The sequence below is a fragment of the Apostichopus japonicus genome, chromosome 9, assembly GCF_037975245.1.
Source record: "Apostichopus japonicus isolate 1M-3 chromosome 9, ASM3797524v1, whole genome shotgun sequence".
In the NCBI taxonomy this organism is placed as follows: Eukaryota; Metazoa; Echinodermata; class Holothuroidea; order Aspidochirotida; family Stichopodidae; genus Apostichopus; species Apostichopus japonicus.
Genome location: NC_092569.1, coordinates 21,281,639 through 21,300,938, shown reverse-complemented (window position 1 = coordinate 21,300,938; position 19,300 = coordinate 21,281,639). Strand labels below are relative to the sequence as shown.

At 35.3% G+C, this 19,300-nt stretch overlaps 3 protein-coding genes across 6 annotated transcripts in view; 2 read left to right on the top strand and 1 right to left on the bottom strand.

Moving 5' to 3' along the window:
• The window catches only part of LOC139974504 (ras-related protein Rab-23-like), a 22,296-nt gene extending 12,870 nt beyond the window's left edge, over positions 1-9,426 (top strand). For all 4 annotated transcript variants that reach the window (XM_071981692.1, XM_071981694.1, XM_071981695.1 and 1 more), the window contains 2 exons: positions 517-680; positions 2,015-9,426. In XM_071981692.1, coding sequence (XP_071837793.1) covers positions 517-680; positions 2,015-2,163 — 313 coding nt within the window. In that variant the 3' untranslated portion in view covers positions 2,164-9,426. The remainder of the gene's footprint in view (positions 1-516; positions 681-2,014) is intronic.
• LOC139974505 (BAG family molecular chaperone regulator 2-like) lies at positions 9,332-18,273 on the bottom strand. Its single transcript, XM_071981696.1, has 4 exons — positions 18,137-18,273; positions 16,712-16,951; positions 15,860-16,046; positions 9,332-14,622 (listed from the first exon to the last, which is right to left on the bottom strand). The coding sequence occupies exons 2-4, from the start codon at positions 16,905-16,907 to the stop codon at positions 14,445-14,447; spliced, it is 561 nt and encodes a 186-aa protein (XP_071837797.1). The 5' UTR covers positions 16,908-16,951; positions 18,137-18,273; the 3' UTR covers positions 9,332-14,444.
• LOC139974503 (ubiquitin carboxyl-terminal hydrolase 14-like) overlaps positions 18,212-19,300 on the top strand; it is a 13,878-nt gene continuing 12,789 nt past the window's right edge. Inside the window, exon 1 of the mRNA XM_071981690.1 lies at positions 18,212-18,362. Coding sequence (XP_071837791.1) covers positions 18,347-18,362 — 16 coding nt within the window. The 5' untranslated portion in view covers positions 18,212-18,346. The remainder of the gene's footprint in view (positions 18,363-19,300) is intronic.

Genomic DNA, 19,300 nt, shown 5'->3' with positions numbered 1-19,300 from the left:
TGTGGTGAATCCTAGATACATGCAAACCTGGTAATTAATGGACTAAATATGTCAAATTCTCCATCAAGGGAACAATATCAACCATACAGTCCCCTGCTTAGTCAACAGAACACAGATTTAATATGTATTCTGACAGAGTGAATGTACATTGCTGTACGTTGTTACATTAAATCAGTACAGGCCCCGAAGGTTAGCCGACTATTAGGTTTCTCAAACTTGTACTGTACATGTTTCTTGTGTTTTGATCTAGATTATTTTCAGAGATTGAGGAATGTTAAAGGTCAACAATGTTAAGGCCAACTTTACTTTTACACATTCTCTTATGTACACAGGCTCTCTGTGGAATAAGCAGTTAGCAATTGCTAACAGCTTTATTTTATTTTGAATGTTAAGATAAACAGTTTAAATGTCTCAGGAATATTAAATGCTGTGAAGGTTGGGGGGGGGGGGGGTAAGGGCGGGGCTGATGTTCAGATTTAAAGCCTCCAATCTATTTTATTTTCCTCTCCTCTGTAGGGAAGAAGCGGAAGCTCTTGCCAAACGATTAAAACTCAGGTTCTATAGAACTTCTGTGAAGGAGAACCTCAACGTGGAAGAAGTATTTCGCTATCTGACAGAAAAGTATATCGAAAGAAGTTCTGCCGTGACTGATGACAATGCTACCACAAGTGCTAAAATAGGTGAGAAGAATGACTGTTTACATGCTCCGCGTTTATTGATAAATTTTTGCAAAAAGTAGACCTTGAAATCTTAGCTTGTCACCTGATATTAAATATTAAAAAAATATATAAGCAATGCCTTTTGAGTCATCCAGAGGTGTAAATTCTACCATTTCAAACTAATGGAGCTTTCAGTTACTGAGTATAATCAATAAATCAATAATGCTTGTGGATTTCTAGGGATATTATGATAGTTGAGGCTACAGAAGGCCTTACACATCAGATTTGATAATATGAGAATTGTATACTTATAGCGACTTGTGACTTTGGCACTGTGAGAGTTATCCAGTAGCTACACACTAGGTAAATTGGCATTACCACAACTGTATGTATGTATGTATGTGTGTATGAATGTGTGTATGTGTGTATGTATTTTAGATCCTCCTGCAAGCAGGAACTCGCGAAGAAGCCATCATTGGCCTATCAAAGCTGCAAGCTGACCGAAGCCAGTCTCTTAGATTCATATTTAATGTCCATGATTATGAATTGTCAATTGTCAACAACTCTGTAACTGGACCACATACATTAATTTTGGACTGACTCGAACCGGGAACCTTATGATTGAAAAGCATCGACGTTAACCACTGAGCTAACACTCCACAGGTTTAACTTCAAGTTTAACGTAAACCAGCGTGTATGTGGATACCATAGCAGGAATAACACCAACAGTGTGGCATATATCTGTAAGGTATAGGCTCAGATATTTATATACATGCCTGCTGTCACCTGGCCAAAGAGACATATGTTAGGCTATAGGCTAATATTTCATTTCAAATCAAACCCAGAAATGAAATCTTTTGTAATGTTTCTCTTCCAGGGTTGCACATTGGCTCACATTGATGCCTTGATCTAGGTCAAAAGCCTACAATGTTTTTCGTGAGCCACTGTAGCTTATAATGTTATGATTTCTGTAAAATGGCATACATCAACAGCATGAAATCGTTTTCCTTTGATGTTAGGGAATGATTTGAGCTGTTATACTGTATACTTTATTTATATGATTATTTTTCAATTTCAAATTGATTTCTGACATGTTTTTACAAGATTAATACAAAACAGTACAGTAAGAAGATTAACATACAAAGGACACTTGAAAAACAGCAAGGCTCTTATCTCAGCTAGTGAACCAAGTAGAAATAAAAAAAATTAAAAAAAACACGTAAATTAAGTAAATATTATCAGTCACTTGATTCATCTTCATATATGTAAGCACTTTTAATATTGTTTGAAATCATTAGTTTGATCTTTTAAACCAAGGCTCTCACATGTGCTCTGCTAATCTTGACCTTTGACAGGTATATTTAATACATCGACACCCAGCAGCACATCGCCGGACGGAAACAGTCCAAACAACAACGAAAACGGAACAACGATACAACTGAGGCCGAACAAACAACGAACAAAGGGGAAAAGCCAAAGGTTTAAATCATGCGTTATATTGTAAAAATGTTATTAGTCTTATAGGTTAAGATCATGATAATGACCAAAATATTTTGTTTCCTATCCTTCTCCCCCCCCCCCTCCCTCCATCACCCCCTTACCGATTGGTGCTATGGTGATTGGAAAATTTTGTGAGGTTTGTTGTATAGATTGAAGTATATTGAACCACAACATTTTGCCATGACTTGGGGAGATGGATTGGAAACTATTACATCCCATTATTGAAAGGAAATGGGTTAAAAAGCATGGAATGAGAAAGCAGGGGTATAGATTGCAAATTCCAACCCAAGAATAGGGAAGAAGGACTTTTGAGGTTGGAAAATGGGATTATGCAGTTTAATCAGGCAGAGGGGCATCTTAAAAGCACTGTCTTCAAGACAGGTGAGAACCAAAGTCCTAAATTATTTTACTTGGACAAAGTTAAATACTTTGGAAAGAAATTGTAATATAGAAACCCAGAATGAAAGAGAATAAATGGCAAAGTATTGCATAAGAAGTGTAATTCAGAGGATTATTATAGAAAAGGTTACTTATCAGTCAAAATATTACTTGAACTATGAACTTCAAGATTATTTACAACAATGACCAAATAGAAACAGGATATAAATTAGAATGTTATTTTAAATGTTTGCCTGGAAATGTATAAATTTTAAAGTATTTTCAAAACTTCAATTTAGGTTTGTTTTTTTTTTTAACCTTAAAAAATTTGCTCGTACCAGCTGAATTTTCTGTGCTGTAGTTCCTCCTTATAGAAGGAGCAAGTTTCTCACATTAGCAATTTAGCAGAACTATCATATAGTTGTTTAGCAGTGCTGGGTTAGCATGAAGCTATACCAGAAGCTATATAAAAATTATTCATCAGCTTTTTCGACTGAAGTTAGTGGCTGTTACAGGTTTGATCGGCAAGCCTTTTATGCTTCCATTTCTGTACGGTGAATTTTTCAAGGTTACAGAAAGCTTCAATCATGCTCAGAGATACGTACACATTACAGGCAGATAATCATTTTCAGCATATATTTCGATAGAAATCGTATAGAACTAGCAAATATTAAAAGTAAATCAGTGTTAGTTTCTGAATCAGTTTCCAACTTTTAAATGTTAAACAAGATGTTGTACTTTTTAAGGAATGAGTTTGTTGAAAGGACGCATTGTTTTGCCCAATAACCAGGCTGTAATTTTTTTAGCCTAATCAACTGATATGCATTTCTCAGAGATTTGTATCTTTGTGTTTGGGGATTATATATGAGAAGAACATTGTGATCTTTCAAGATGTCAGAATGGAAGTTGGTTTATTCCATATCTGACTAATTAATTAATCTTAGTAGTTTTTTTTGTTTTGTTATTTGTATGCACAAACATATTTGACACAGCTCATGTTAAGACTAGAATAGTCAACAGTTGGGAACATTGAAGTTTTTTTTCTTATATGATGTATCATACGCTAGTAAGGTTTTCAAGAAGTGTGAGATACAGTTTATAGAAAAGTTCAAGCTGTGGTTAAAGTTATGGTTTCGGTGTTCATTGAATGCCCCCCCCCTTCACCTAAATTAATACCATGTTAATGTTAAACTGATATTACTGTCTGAAAAGGTTTGACCTAAGTAATGAGGAAAGAGGGAAAAGAGCTGAGAGGGGAGGTGTGGAGGGAAGGGGAGGGTGAGAGGGGAGGGATCTACAATGTATAGTTTTCTGGCAGGGCTGAAGGGCTTGAGTCATCAGCTATACATGTACACTAGACTCTGACCTGGCTCAGAATATGATGGGGGTGTGGAGGGGGGGTGTGTTTGATTCAGGACTTGGCTCGTACTCGGTTTTAGTAGACTCGGCTCGGACTCTGGACGGGTGAACTCGACTGCAGCTCTGTTTCCTGATAACTTTAGATTTCTATAACAAGATGATGTTATTGTGTCTTTCACATCTTTCCTTTTAATATCAACTCAAAAAGTATTCAGTCAGTCTGTCTGGGCAGTCAAATTGTTTAATTCTTGTCTTTATCTACTATATAATACCAATTAATGCATTAAGTGTATTCATTAGTTTCAAGCTAAGAGAGAGGTGCTGTAAACACCTTGACATTTAGGAATCATGTTCTTGGCTAAAATTATTTGCTACTTTCGTACTGATGGGATTAATATACTAACCAGTTCCAGTTTATATTTTACATATTTTCATTTTTTGAATTTGACATTTTAGTCACTTAGTATAACATGTTAACCGAACTCATACTGTTTTGGCTTTGGAAAGTCATGCTATAGGACTTATAAAAATGACCGGTGGTATAAGTTGTCGAGATTGTTGAGCTTATATTGATAATTGTTAAGAATACTCAGACAGTATATTAAAGTGTTCTTATAGTCACTTATTAGGAGGCAAAACAGAATACACCAGCTGTCCTTTATACCCACTAAGTGGTTAAATATTACATTACTATGCATGATTTCCAGTACAGTTACTGTGCTACAATCCCTGTTCCATCTTGTTGTTTTGATCCTAGCAGGATCATCTTCAGCCTTCTTTAGCCTTGAAGAAGATCCTGCTAGGATCGAAACGTCAGGCCAACTTACTTTTATACATTCTCTTACACAGGCTCTCTAGTGGATAAGCAGTTGCTAACAGTTTTATTTTATTGTATTAATTGCGGACTGTCGACATACACACTGCAGTACCATGCATGGTATGTCAATTACAGGTCAGGGCAAATTTTGAAGGATTCTTGTTTTGGTTGTCCGTTGGACCCTTGCAGGGTAACACCAGTGTTGCAGTTTACTTATCGTTTTTGTTATTTAGTTAAAATGCAGTTTGAATTTCATGTCCACCTTGAGGTCAACCTCCAAAGCTGGTATTGGTCCTTTTGAGGTGAAACTTGGTCTTCTCGGGACGACCTGACAACCAGACAACCATTTAAAATATTGCACATCATCATTTTGTTAAGACTATATGCAACCGAACTAAATTTTGAAGTGTTAGTAAGTTTTACTCTGTTATCATATGAGACTGGCGAATGAATTTTACTATACATACAGTAATATAATCATAAAACACACTCATTTCATAATTCACCCTATTGCGATCTTAGACTGGTGTGTGTATATATATATATATATATATATATATATATATATACATATATATATTAGAGATATAACATAATTCTTGCTCTAACTTACACAAAACATTGAATTTAAAGCTTTTGCCACAAAAAATAGTAATAATAAAAAGAAGGAGATATTTGTGCTAATCTGAGCAGAACCTTGATCAACTAGCTAGTTTTATTTACCATCCTTTATCTTCTCAGTTTCTTGTGTATTGCCCTCCAATAATTGAATCCTTTTACAATGTAGCCTATGTTGTACTTCAAAACAGCAGAAGCCTTACAACACCTTGAAATTAAGAAAGCCTTGCTTGTTTTTCAGTACTTATCTGAGTCCTTAAATTGTATTCATATTGTTAAAAATACCCACTTCATATTGTATATTCCTCTCTCCTTCTTTGGTCTTCTGTTGTAAAGAGTTTGGTCAATAGTAACCTATTGTTCTATAAATAATAGATTAATTTTCTTAGATCCTTGATATTGATATCTATCAACCAGGCTGTTATTAATTTCTCAGTTTTTTGCTTTACATTTATATTATTATATTATATATATATACATATATTTACATACACAAGATGAGTACTTAAAATGAAGATTGTAGAAGGTCATCAGTATTGGTAACCAAATTTTAGAGTGCTAAAATTGCTACAAGTTTTCAAAAGTACCTTGCTAGAGAATGTGAACCTTCAAATCTCTCCCATGCAGACATTAACCAGTGTAAGCATAGACAATTAAAGGCATTGAAGACTCGCCCCAAATAGCGTGTGCGGCCATCTGAAAAAGTTTACTTTCCGTTGCTTGCAAGTGACGTTTTGTTCGTGTTGCTACAAAATGCAGACAGTAATGAAACGTGATACCTTGTTATCTTTAGCTGGACCTGAGATGTCCATCGCTGTATTGTTTATACACTGTGCTGTGGGTATTGACCGCAGCTGTATGTACTGACTGTACACTAGTGTCTAATTACTGATTGTAGCAAGCTGTGTGTGACATGTATTTTCTGGGATCGATGGTGGTGTTTAACACTTCTGTTACACCTCATTCGAAACAAGGTCAAATTACCGGCATTAGTCGTTTCTTTTTGCGGGAGTCTTCACACTCTTTAAATATCTCAGAGCAGTTGATAACTGTTGGCAGAGTGGCAGTAAAATGATTGTTGAAATTTCAGCATGGGTGACCATTATCTGACTTGCTAGCATATTTTTGGGCCATACATGGTGACCTTTAAGGTGTTCCAGGATGGACATACACATGCTTTTAACATTGTACTATACCAATATGAAAAACTGTGTTTAAGGTATCACTCCATATACTGTAATGATTGCTTAACATTTAATTTATCTTCAGCAAATATCATTTTTTTTCTGTTGACCAATGTCGACAGTCAGTGAGATATATTGTGACTTGATTTTGTGTCTTATTGTACTGTACTGTAGATATCGTACATCACAAATATGTGTTAAGTTTCCATATAAGTTTCTTTTATATAGTACGTATATATGCAAAATAATTGCTAATGAATATCCGATAATACAGTGAATTTTTATAATAAGTGTGAATTTCACCCAGCGCAATTTGCTTAGTGCTAATTACCACTATATACTATCCTCTCATATCATGCTTCAAAGCACTCGGACTGACAGTACAAACAGTTCCTAACCTTTATCTGATGGAAAAATAGGGTATTCTTACTGTTCATACTGTCAGCCTGTACAAGTGCTCTGAAGATGATGTGAAGGTACTGTACAGTATAATACTGTATATAGATATAATGCAAAAGAAAGAACCGAGCCAATCTGGGGGAATTTCAGCAGCTTATAGATCACAATTAAGCATTAATTGTTTAAGAGTACATCTGAAGAAAAAATACATTTCCACAAACAAAGAAGCACATTTCCTTCATATATGTATATATATATATATATGTCCTAACATTTGGATATTTGCTTGTGAAGAGGTGGATAACGGTGGGATATCATCTTGAGGTAATAAGTGAGGTAAATGATTTATTGGTGTAGAATACTCGATATCCATTGCAGTTTTCAAGGTTCAAAGTATTCAACTATTAATTCATAACGAGGAATTATGAGAGCTGTTAAATCATTAACAACAATACAGCAGCATTTAATCAGAATGGCTGTTAAATCATTAACAACAATACAGCAGCGTTTAATCAGAATGGCTGTTAAATCATTAACAACAACACAGCAGCATTTAATCAGAATGGCTGTTAAATCATTAACTACACTGCAGCATTTAATCAGAACGGCTGTTAAATCATTAACAACAACACAGCAGCATTTAATCAGAATGGCTGTTAAATCATTAACTATACTGCAGCGTTTAATCAGAATGGTTTACTAGGTTTGATCCATCGAAATCAATTTCAGTCCTTCTGGTAAATTGTCAAGTAAAATTGTTTGGAGAACACATTAATTTATTCTTGCAGTTTGGGACACGTTAAATTGTGCATAGTGTGTTACGATGTGGGGTAGAGTGAATTTATTTGCTGACACTGTATATTTTAGACAAAATTTAGAGGGTATTAAAGTTTGCCATAAGCAAATCATACAGAAAATGAGTTTTTGAATATTGGTGCTACAATAATAATAATTGTATATAATATGCAACTGATAAATGTATATCATTTGACTGCAGTTATAAAATTTGATCTGAATTCATATCGATAAAAAAATGTTCTCAATCATTAACGTAGTATTATACTTCCATCGATACAGGTTATCCTAAGGCTGATGTCATGTTTCAAGAGATATTTGTCGCATCAAACTATGCTAACCTCAAGTATATACATGAATGTGAGATGATGCTTAATTGAGGACTACAAAGTATGAGTTAGGTTTGTAGAGTGACCACAACCACATTAAATACATTAGCTAGGCTCATCAATCAACGTGACTTTTTCAACATGACCAAGCTACACCTGCAAGTGGTTGGAGCTATGGCTGAAGCTGAATAAAAATGCCATTTCATATGCTCACTTACTCTGCTATAACCCTCAACCCATGTTCTGCATGGTTACATGAACCCTAATGTGTTGCTAGGGAGAGGATGGTCAGGGGTCAACTAGGGTACTTGGAAAAATATAGGATAAACCAGTTTATTCTTTGGTTCATAGTACAAATAAGTCACTTTAAATTGGTGTTTCAGTGAGATATAATTGTCCACAGGCCTGACAAGCCGCTTGAAACCTGGTTGTTCCTAATTAACCAAGTTATTCCTCCTGGGTAAAATAGACTTTTACTATAGGGGGAAAAAAAATTGCCCAAGAAATGTTTGTTTGGAGATTTTCAAACCTTGGTCTAAATTACAAAATGATTCTGGGTCTTATTTTGATATGTATCCTATGTTTTGCTTTGAGGATGAGATCATTTCTCCTTTAGAGCTCCCATGGGGTCAGGTTTCATACCTGGATAATTGACCCACACTAAAGTACTACAGTCTACAAAAGAGTAAGCTTTGGTCAGTGACAATGAATCAACCTGATAAGTAGCCTCTTGTTGGATCCCATTTTAAAGTTCAATTTTTTTTTTTCACATATAACGGCATTGAAGACTCGCCCAAAGCGTGTGCGGCCTTCTGAAAAAGTTAACTTTCTGTTGCTTGCAAGTGACGTTTTGTTTGTGTCGCTACAAAATGCAGACAGTAATGAAACGTTATACCTTGTTATCTTCAGCTGGACCTGAGATGTCCATCGCTGTATCGTTTATACAGTGCTGTGGTTATTGATCACAGCTGTATGTACTGATTGTACACTAGTGTCTAATTACGGACGGTAGCAAGCTGTGTGTGTATTTTCTGGGATTGATGGTGGTGTTTAACACTTCTGTTACACCTCATTCGAAACTAGGTCAGATTACCGGCATTAGACGTTTCTTTTTGCGCGAGTCTTCACACCCTTTGAATGACACAATGGAACTCACCTTTATATATCTTGTGAAAGTTTCCAATGGATTATTAATACCTGGACACCAAATAGTTTGCTTGCGGTCAACATTTTATACCAAATTCAAGAATATTTTACATTAAGATCCACAAAAGATGACACAGAGGTAAAATGTTTATAGGAATGTGAAATGTACACTGTTTATTCATTCCTTTGTTTTCCTCTTTTCTTTACAAATGAGCAAAATATACAACTGCTATTAACAGAAAGACTTGAGAAAATGTATCTGTATTCTTTATTGTGAGGTCTTCTTAGCATTTACCATATTCTTTCCAATTTGAACAAAGTTTCCATTTTTGCAATATTAAAGAATGTAAATTAGCCAGTCTCTATATCATTTTTGTCATATTTTAATATTTTCAACAATTCACACAATAGTTCCATTACTAAAGAGTTTTGAGTTGACCTTCATAAATCTTTCAACTCCATTTGAAACTGTAAATGCCATTTAGGCAATTCACCTTATGCTGATAATCGACACATTTCATTTCAAAATTTGGATTAAGAGAAAAGAGCAGAACATATTAAGCTTTCTTAAGTGAGTTCTAATATGCGATTAATATCAAATTGATTAAAGTGTCTGAGTGACAAAATGTTATGGATTGAATCGAATTCAATTATTCCTGGATGCTTGACCCTTCATTTTGTGAAGAAATCTAGCAGATGTCTAAGTTTGCTCAATAATAACAAGCTTAAATTGAGAAATACTTTGAAGCTTTTAATTAAATCCCAACCAGCCTACCAGATGTACAGTAGCCATAATTCAAAGAGTGCGCAAACTTTTAGGCTCATGACCCATAATCTTCCATAAGAACTGAACAACTACTCACCCCCACCACCTCATCATTGATTCCTCAGAAATAAATGAAACCGAAGCTTTAGACTGCATTTGATGTCAGGAACAGATTTCCTTTGTCAAGCTCTGAAAACTAAAGATAATTTTTTTTATGACATTTGGAAAAATTGTGTGACCCTCAGAATTTTTTTATAAGCGACACACTGTTGTGTTGGGCATCATAGTTTCTGTAACACTGTTTTAACATTTCTTTGTCCAGTATGAGGGACAATTAAAACAAGATTTAAGATCTCCAAGGTCTGGATGAGAGGCCTGCATCAACATTATGGCATTTAAACTACTACCATGACACCTTTACACAATCGCTTCTAATATAAGTCAGTACGCCATATATTTATATTTATATATATATATATATATATATATATCTGTCTAGCATCATCACTGCTGAATGCATATAGTGTTCATTTTGCTTTTATTACCTCATTTGCATTTCTAATTCAGAGTGCCATATAAGTGCATTTAACTAACTGAATACAATAGCACAACAGCTTCCAACATAAGTCATATTCAGTGTATGCCATATATATGATAGTCTATGTATGTCTAATATCATCACTGCTGAATACATATAGTGTTGTACTTTGCTATTATTACAGTACCTCATTTACATTTCTAACTATGAGTGCCACATAAGCACAATTATCTAACTGAATAGGCACATGAAAAATAAAAATCTCTATGTATATGCAAGGAGAATAACATAAATAACAATGTCTCTTATAAGTGCATCTTTGGAAAGGAAAGGAAAGGGAAAAAATGCATATATTTTTGTTTCACCATATTTACCATTTGAATTTTTCACTTAAAGCAGTTTACAATTGTTAAAAACAGCAACAAAAAAAGCAAAACAAAATAGTTACAAGACAAGTGAATCCCTGTGTAGTGTAAGTCTCTTCTAGCATCACGGCCCAGTATTTGAGAAAGGCACACTTGATCACAATAATACCAACTAAAATAATTGAAAACATCATCCCTGGGTGTACCCAGGCATGGGTCCATAGGGGGTGTACACCCCTCCTCCCCTCCTGGAAGTACCCTAGGGTCACACCGCTCCTGTATAAGAGTCTGTATCAACCCCAGATACCTGTAACATATACAATGTTAAATATATATCAGTATTAAAGTGCCAGGTACTTAAAATGTATTAATGAAAAGCAAAAAAAGTAATAGTAGCATATATACACTTTATTAACTAATATATCTTTGATCGTGCTAGTATATTGCTAACACACTTTAATCATAGACTGCCAGGATTTTGGACATCCAACTCCAGCTAAAAGCGATTATGAAACGACTCCTGCATTTATTCTTGTAGGCTAGTCCCTATAGTGTTGCATACTGTAGCGTGATAAAATGCAACGACTATGAACTGAATATTCTCACAATTGTGTGTAAAAATTTAGAAATGAGCACCGCAGGAAAGGTGGGTATTAAATGGCAATTTTTTCACAGCTTCCCAAGAAGTCTGCTTGTGTTACAACAAATAAATATATTCATAACAGTATCTGACCAGTCAAGAGTTTTGCAACAATGCTCAAGTAAATTTGAATAAAACAAAGACAAGATAAATTATCAGGGAAGTAAAAATGTGATTATTAGAATGATGATGACGATGTGACCTTTTACATAGTTTCATCTAGTACTTAATATGACTAACACATTTACAATGTGACTACTGTATGTTACATTTAACATGTTACAGACTTTAACAAGTCTAACAAAGTGGTTGACTTTAGAAAAGGAATTACGACAAGTGACAGAAAATATGACCCTCTTATGAAAGAGAAAATTATTCTACACTGTTGCTTGAAAACTGCACCTGAGTAAGATACTTTTCTTAAAGCAAGATACATGGTCAACTGAATGCAAAATATCTTTTCGCAGATAAAACCAACAACATAACATCCAGCAGTTTAATATACAAGATACGTTTTATAAGCATCTGGTTGACTTTAATGTTCTTAACAAAGTTTCAACCAAAGAGATTTGCAATGTCTAATTGTACTTGTAGCAAAAACAACAGTTCTGAACAAGTGCTATGAAGTAGTTTCTCCGCTCAAAATGGCAAAGTTCATTGTTATTTGTATAAACCAAGTTATGGTAGGTCAATATAGCATTAGAAAGATGTAGGTCTAGTCTAAATCTTGGTTGATCTGAAATTACTGTAACAAAATTATAAATTATTAACTACTAGTAGTTTTAATTTATAAGTTGTGATATTTTTGGAGGAAGTTGCTAAATTATAAACAGAAACTGATATTTATTTGCTCACTTCTACTTATAGCAACCTACCTCTAAGATAACCTAATTAATCAAGCACAATTTCACAGATAATTGGTGGTTTGAATCAAAACAAAGAGCGGACTGTATGAAAACTGTTTTACAACAAAGTCACAAATTTAGTGAGTTTTTTTTTTTTTCAGTCTTGGATACTCTCATAAGTACTGACCATTAAAAATACAGTGTTATGTTACAAATATTTCATAATATTAAAAAAAAACCTGTTAGCAAACTGCTTATATCCACTAAATAGCCTGTGTAAGAGAATGGGTAAAAGTAAGTGGGCCTGATGTTTCTATCCTAGAACGATCTTCTTCAGAGGCTGAATGACAAGAATCAAAAACTAATAGGGACAAATGTCTCTTGTCCCTTGTAGTCCCTTGTAGTACCTTGTAGTTTGTCCCTTGTAGTTTTTCCCTCGCAGTCCCTTGTAGTTTGTCCCTTGTAATTTCTGTTACTTGTTATTCCGCCTCTGAAGAAGATCCTGATAGGATCGAAACGTCAGGCTCACTTACATTTAAGCACAAATATTTCATGCCAGAGTCTCAGAGAAAGATGCTTGGTACCTTTGTTAGGATATTAACTTTGGTAATATAAAGCAATTTAAACCAAGATCACTGAAGCCTCATTTTGCAGGAATTTGACAGTTGCGACAAGTAAAGGAAATATCAGATGCCAAGAAAAAAAAATCTGTCACCTTAGTCAATGAACAGGATATGATGAAATTAAGCATTTACACTTTAGAGTATTATTTATGCTTTTAAGTTTAAAAAAACAATTAAGAACAAACTTTCTTAGCTTTATTATTGAAGTTTATCTGCCAGTTCAGAATGGAGTGCAAGTTATCGCTTTATATCCAATACCATTGTACAGCTTTAAGTGCAAGTTTGTACGACCGAGTTTTTACCTAAGTTACGTTGGACCACTAAGTTCTTTCTTTAGTAGCACACTCAAATCCCCTTTACTAACCAACATTATCATACAGATACAGGCATCTTCAACATGGCCAAAGTTTTTCCAGGGGTTTTTAACGGGTACTGGAATTAATTAGTACTATGTTATTGCACTTTCAGGAAGAAGGAACTACTTGAGATGTTGGTAGCTCCAAATTCACATTCTAGTCTATACATTCTTCATTATCTTTCTTAAGAGCATTTGTATGTATCCGACAAAACTATCACATTTATGACCTGTCTCATAGCAAAGAAGGAAAAGAAGAAAAAGAAATGTCATTAAGTCTTAAAGGCACAACATGTAAGTTCAAATTTCACCCTAGCCTCACTGCAACTTTTTGTAAAGTCATTACGCATTTCCAGGGGTTTTTAACGGGTACTGGAATTAATTAGTACTATGTTATTGCACTTTCAGGAAGAAGGAACTACTTGAGATGTTGGTAGCTCCAAATTCACATTCTAGTCTATACATTCTTCATTATCTTTCTTAAGAGCATTTGTATGTATCCGACAAAACTATCACATTTATGACCTGTCTCATAGCAAAGAAGGAAAAGAAGAAAAAGAAATGTCATTAAGTCTTAAAGGCACAACATGTAAGTTCAAATTTCACCCTAGCCTCACTGCAACTTTTTGTAAAGTCATTACGCATTTTCAACCATTGAGTTCCTTTTAGCTCTCTTGTAAAACTGTATAATCTTGCTTTAGAAAAAAAGAAACTTTATCCATGAAATAGCACCAATAAATTTGAGTTATAACGTTCAAATTGTTAAGTCAATGTTCGTTCAGGCTTAAAGGTGATTGCTAGCAATGCACCATGTCAAGGAAAAAAAGGCTGCAGCAGATGCAAGATCCGCTGCAGCTAGGCTGAGTAGATACAGAAACACAAACAGAAAGACACTATCTCTCAGACCAGTGTAGTGTAGAGAGTGTGTTATTGACCTTCAGAGAATTAAATGATTAAATCCAATCCAGCCTGGCATCCACCACAACATACTAACTTTGACACAGTGTCAATAACCTAACAAAATGAGTGTCTGGAGAAATAATTAGTCAGATTCTAATGGACTGTTCCTAGAAGATACAAAGAAATGTAGCATCGATCGACGCCATCTCTGCCCCGACATTGTTCATTTCAAGCTAACTTTGGATCAAATGATGATAGTATACCACTCATGGCCTCCATTTTGTCTAAAAGTATCTGCAACTTTTTCCGAATTTCCTTTTGGTCATCGGCTGCACATTCCAAGAGAGTGGCTTGGAAGCCTTCATCGGTTGGGCCCTTTGGTTCTGTAAGACAGCTGTTTAAATATCTGTAGAGAAAAAAAGAAAGAAAACCAAACATGCTCCACATTTAGTCATTCAAAATTTGTTTTGCTTTTCCTCTAAGCCGGGAAAATTTATAATGGTCATCTTAAACATGTGACCAAATACCTGTTTGGGTAACTAAACTCAGCTCTGTAGGTTGGCTGGCTGATGACTAGTTCTTATTTATCAAATTCATAAACCCGCCAAAGAGATAAAATGAAAAACTAGTATCACCCTCCATAACTTTGGCGATACTGATCTAAAACCAAAATAATGTTCGGTCTATGAGCCACTCTAGGGGGAGTTTTACTGGCCCAAAGCTGGTATTCTATTTACCAAACCTGCACATGGCCCCAACAGTCCATCTTCACTTTGGCTAGTAACAAAAGTATTTCATTTTGAATAAGAAATTTCTTTTTCGTAGCTTTGATAATAAAATATTGCAGCAGTGCAGCTCTCCAAATTGAAAGATTGGTGATTTACACATATATACATTAATTATGAATAATCATTGCAAAATCATAATATAATGAAAGTTTATAGTTCTGCCTGAATGTGTTCTCAGTACACCATAGACTGGCAACAAATCACTTCATTTAATTTAACATTTACAGTAGAAGTATTTCATATTGAGTCAGAAATTTCCTTTGGTAGATTGGATAAATAGATACTGCACCTCTTAGATTGGCAATTTACAAACACTTATACTTTGACAATAAAGTAACACTGTACATACATTAACTATCAATAATCATTGCAAAATGATAATACCATAAAGGTTTAAAGCATTGGCTGTATATGTGTTCTCAGTAATCCGTAGACTTGCAACTAGTCATTTAAACTTAACATTGAGTAGTTATCAGTGATTCTTTTTCAACACGGTATGAGTCATTGAATCAACCCACTGTATATAACTCAATGGTATAAAACACGGCAAATTGATTGAATCAGCAGAGTATTGGAATTAATTTAAGTGTCTCGATTCTTGATTTTTTAAATCAGCTGCGATATCGACAGACTTATCAATTAATCAATAATTTAACACACAAATTTCTCTATTTTTAACATACAAGTGATTGTGTACAGTATGCCATGTGTTGCATATGACACTTCAAAGGTATCATAGGCTAGTGCATTAAACTTGAGAACTGCAACTGGAGGACAAGAACTATTTTTTTTTTAATATAATTTTTTTTTAGGCCCCTATATTAACTACTGTAACAATAACTATGACACACAAACCTCTGAGCAACGGTTTTAGTTCTTCTCAAATCACTATGGGCTGAATCTACCAACGACTCGAGAATTTCTGTGACTCTTTCCATTGCAAGTTGCTGACTTTGGTTACGAATGATTTGGACTTCAATTTCAACTCCAAGACACCGCTTAACGAGATGGTCTAATCTTAATTCAATCTCTTCTCTTTCGGCTGTCAAAATGAAGGAAAGTGTAGAATGAAAATATGTATTATGCCAACCTGGATGTCTGTGATTATAGGGCACTAAGCAGCCAGATATGCATGAGGGAGAGGCAGACTGACTTACTAAGTACTGTAAACTTATAGAAGAGTGGTTTGTAGAATGTTAAGTTCTAGCTCACTTTGGCTCTAAAAAATTGATATGAAAAGCCATTTAGATGAGTCAGAAAGTCAGTTAGCTTTGTGATTCCTTGCAATTTAAGTGAGCCCCTTCATAGAACTAAAGTATACTGAATTTGACCAAACCATGTTCCCCAAAAGAAAATCATAGCATAAGAGAATTCACAGATAAATTGCAGAGGTCTTTAATTTTGGAGTTATCATTTTTAAAAGGTTGTCAGACTTTGATGCCTGTTGACCTACTGTGACCTTTGACCCTACCAATTTTAATCAAATTCTTTTAACCACCAAGCTGGATCTAAATACTGAAATAAAACTGAATATACAAAGCAGAAAATGTCAGTTTCGACTATACTGTGTGACAGGTGTAGTAAGCTGCCTAGTCCAGTCTGCGCGGAATAAACAACATGGCACACACTTAAGATAACATCATTAATAAATACCATATTAAATATATCATCCATCGAACCCTAACCAGAGAATGTAACATACTGTACCTCCTTTTGTGTCTTTCAATATAGGACTGTTCAAAAGTGAGCCCAGGGAGTTAAGGATTGCCTCCCTATCCTCTTTCACTACTCTTGCCAATTCCCTCATCTTGTCCACACCATTCTCTAAGGAATCCAATGTTTCTTGTATCCTATCACGTGTCAAATCCTCCACTGGCATTAAACTAAGGTGATTGTTAGCCATTTTGCATCTTTATAAGGACATCACATCAATGGGGATACAAGGACCTACAATACAGTATGTAAGAAAACAACAAATTATGAATTTACATATATGCTGACATGGGTGAAAGGTGGCCACTGACACAAATATGAAATGCACTGATGGCACAGGGAGAAGCCACATGCAACAAGATGACATGAGCTCCTACTGTATCAGTGAACCATGTTTGAAAACTTTTCAGGAACCCTGAAGGTTGCATACATATATAGTTACATACAAATACATACATATATATGAATGTAAGAGACTGTTGCATATATACACACAAACAAACATGAAATGAATGTAAGGACTGACTTCAGTCAGCTTGCGGCTTTGATAAGCCAATGAGACTTCTTTTCTTCGCAAGTTCCTGCTTGCAGGAGGATCGAAAATGCATACATAAATATATACATTTACTTAACAATGATATTAATTCAATTTTGATTGAAAACCTAAATGTTCCACATCCAGAGGAACACTCATCAAACAAGTTATGTTCTATTTAATATTTTACGTAATTCTGGCAGTCATTATAATATCAACAATATGGGATGGGTTCGAACCAGGATTTATTGCAGAATACCCCGCAACACAAAGCTCCACACTGTAGCTGACTACACTGTCGGAAGAACTCCAACTGTCCTGACATTGTAGATGGTGAAGCCACAACAGCATCATACATTAAACTTTATGAAAGGCATTTCTCCTCGTATTGAACTTCCTTATGCATAATTATGAACAGACAGTGTATGGGTCCATAACATTATCATACATTGGACTTATTGGCATTTCAATTGGCATTTCTCTGTGTATTACTCGACTGCCTATACTGACGATGTTGCCAACCTCTTAATTAAAGGGTATTGCTCCAAAGTTGTGGGGTACTCCTTGTCCCCCTACTGCAACTCTGCCTCCCACACTGAAGCCATTGACAGTAGCAACACTACAAAGCAATCGCGAAACTGATATCTAGTATAGCCTGCTGTAGACGAGGACTATGCATATGGCTTAGGCATAACTAATGTACAGTAGGCTACCATTGACAATTCAATAGGTTACGCCTACTGTACGTTAGTGGTAAAACATTTCATACTAGACCTATAGTTGGTACCCCTACCAGTACCACTAAAGCAGAATTTAATGTCAGCATGTTAGAAATATTTCATAAATAAGAACTATCATAGAAATATTCTTCTACTTCTCCTTACAAGAAATATTTTGAAACGTTCTCGCTATTCACTAGGTGGTCAATTGATGGTAATATATTCTGCTAGATTATTGGATGCAGCTGCATGCTAGACTTCCATTATGAGCTGAAACCATAGCCATAAACGTGACAAAGCAGACTACAGACAGTTACTGAAGTATTAAATGTGTAACAACTGGCGATATATCTTCCAGCAAAGACAGCAAGCCTCATGTCTGTTTTCAAAGGTTAATATTGATTGAATTCGACATCAATTTGTCCCATCAACTTTTAATTTTTCTTAAAAATCGTTTCCTTCATTAAGCTCGAACTTGGGTTTCTGTGTTATTGGTATCCTAACGCATATGATGTTCGATAAACAAAGGCCTAGCGTTAATGCAATGTTATGGAACAATTCTGTGCGCTTGCTTAATCATTTATTTAATGTAACAGCGGCCAAACGTTTAAAGCCAAAGTTACATACAGGTCACTCATTTTGGCTACTTTATGAACAGTCGGAGACCTTGCTTACTTAGGACTTAGTCAGTAACTTAGGTCAAGTGAGTAGCTTAATCAGGGTACTGGCCCACTGTATATGAAATCTATGTCGAGGCTAGGCTACATTAGAGCAATGTACCTAGGCCTACTGTAGCCTAGGATACGGATGATATATCCACGTTGTAATTGGGTTAGGCCATGTTGGTCTTAGGTTTAGTACAGTTATGTTACATTTTTTTGGACGAAGTGATTATTCGCAGGGCAGCCCCAGCGAATAACGTACACAGTCACCTTATTCGCAGGGCTGTAACGATTTTGAAAATAGGTTTATTATTAGGTTTTGCCGTTGATACCAGTCAGTTTAGGGGCCTTGAAAAAGCCAACCTTTTGGGCCCAAATAGTCGTAGCCACTTCATAAGCTAATTTTTGGAACCCAAGCAGTTCAATTTTAAAAGCTTATTTTAAGGGAGCTTATCTTGGGATTCCCCAAAAGCCGACCTTGCCTGAAAGCCAATATGGTCAAGGGTGTGACACTCACCCCCCCCCCCCTCCCACACCTTTACATGCAAATGAGCAGTCACTCTGAAATGGTGAAAATGAGGGATGACATTTTTTATGTTGGCGGTACTAATGCTAGATTGGTTCAATCTTAAGGCCCTAGGCTCCCAAAACCAATCCTAACAGCATT

Bases quoted from the DNA above. Each gene is read 5' to 3' on its own strand.
- LOC139974505 (XM_071981696.1), bottom strand. From the start codon at position 16,907: ATGGCTAACAATCACCTTAGTTTAATGCCAGTGGAGGATTTGACACGT. The intron at 16,047-16,711 runs GTACAGTATGTT...TCATTTTGACAG, and splicing joins ATTGAAAGACACAAAAGGAG to CCGAAAGAGAAGAGATTGAA. The intron at 14,623-15,859 runs GTTTGTGTGTCA...TTTTCTCTACAG, and splicing joins ACTAAAACCGTTGCTCAGAG to ATATTTAAACAGCTGTCTTA.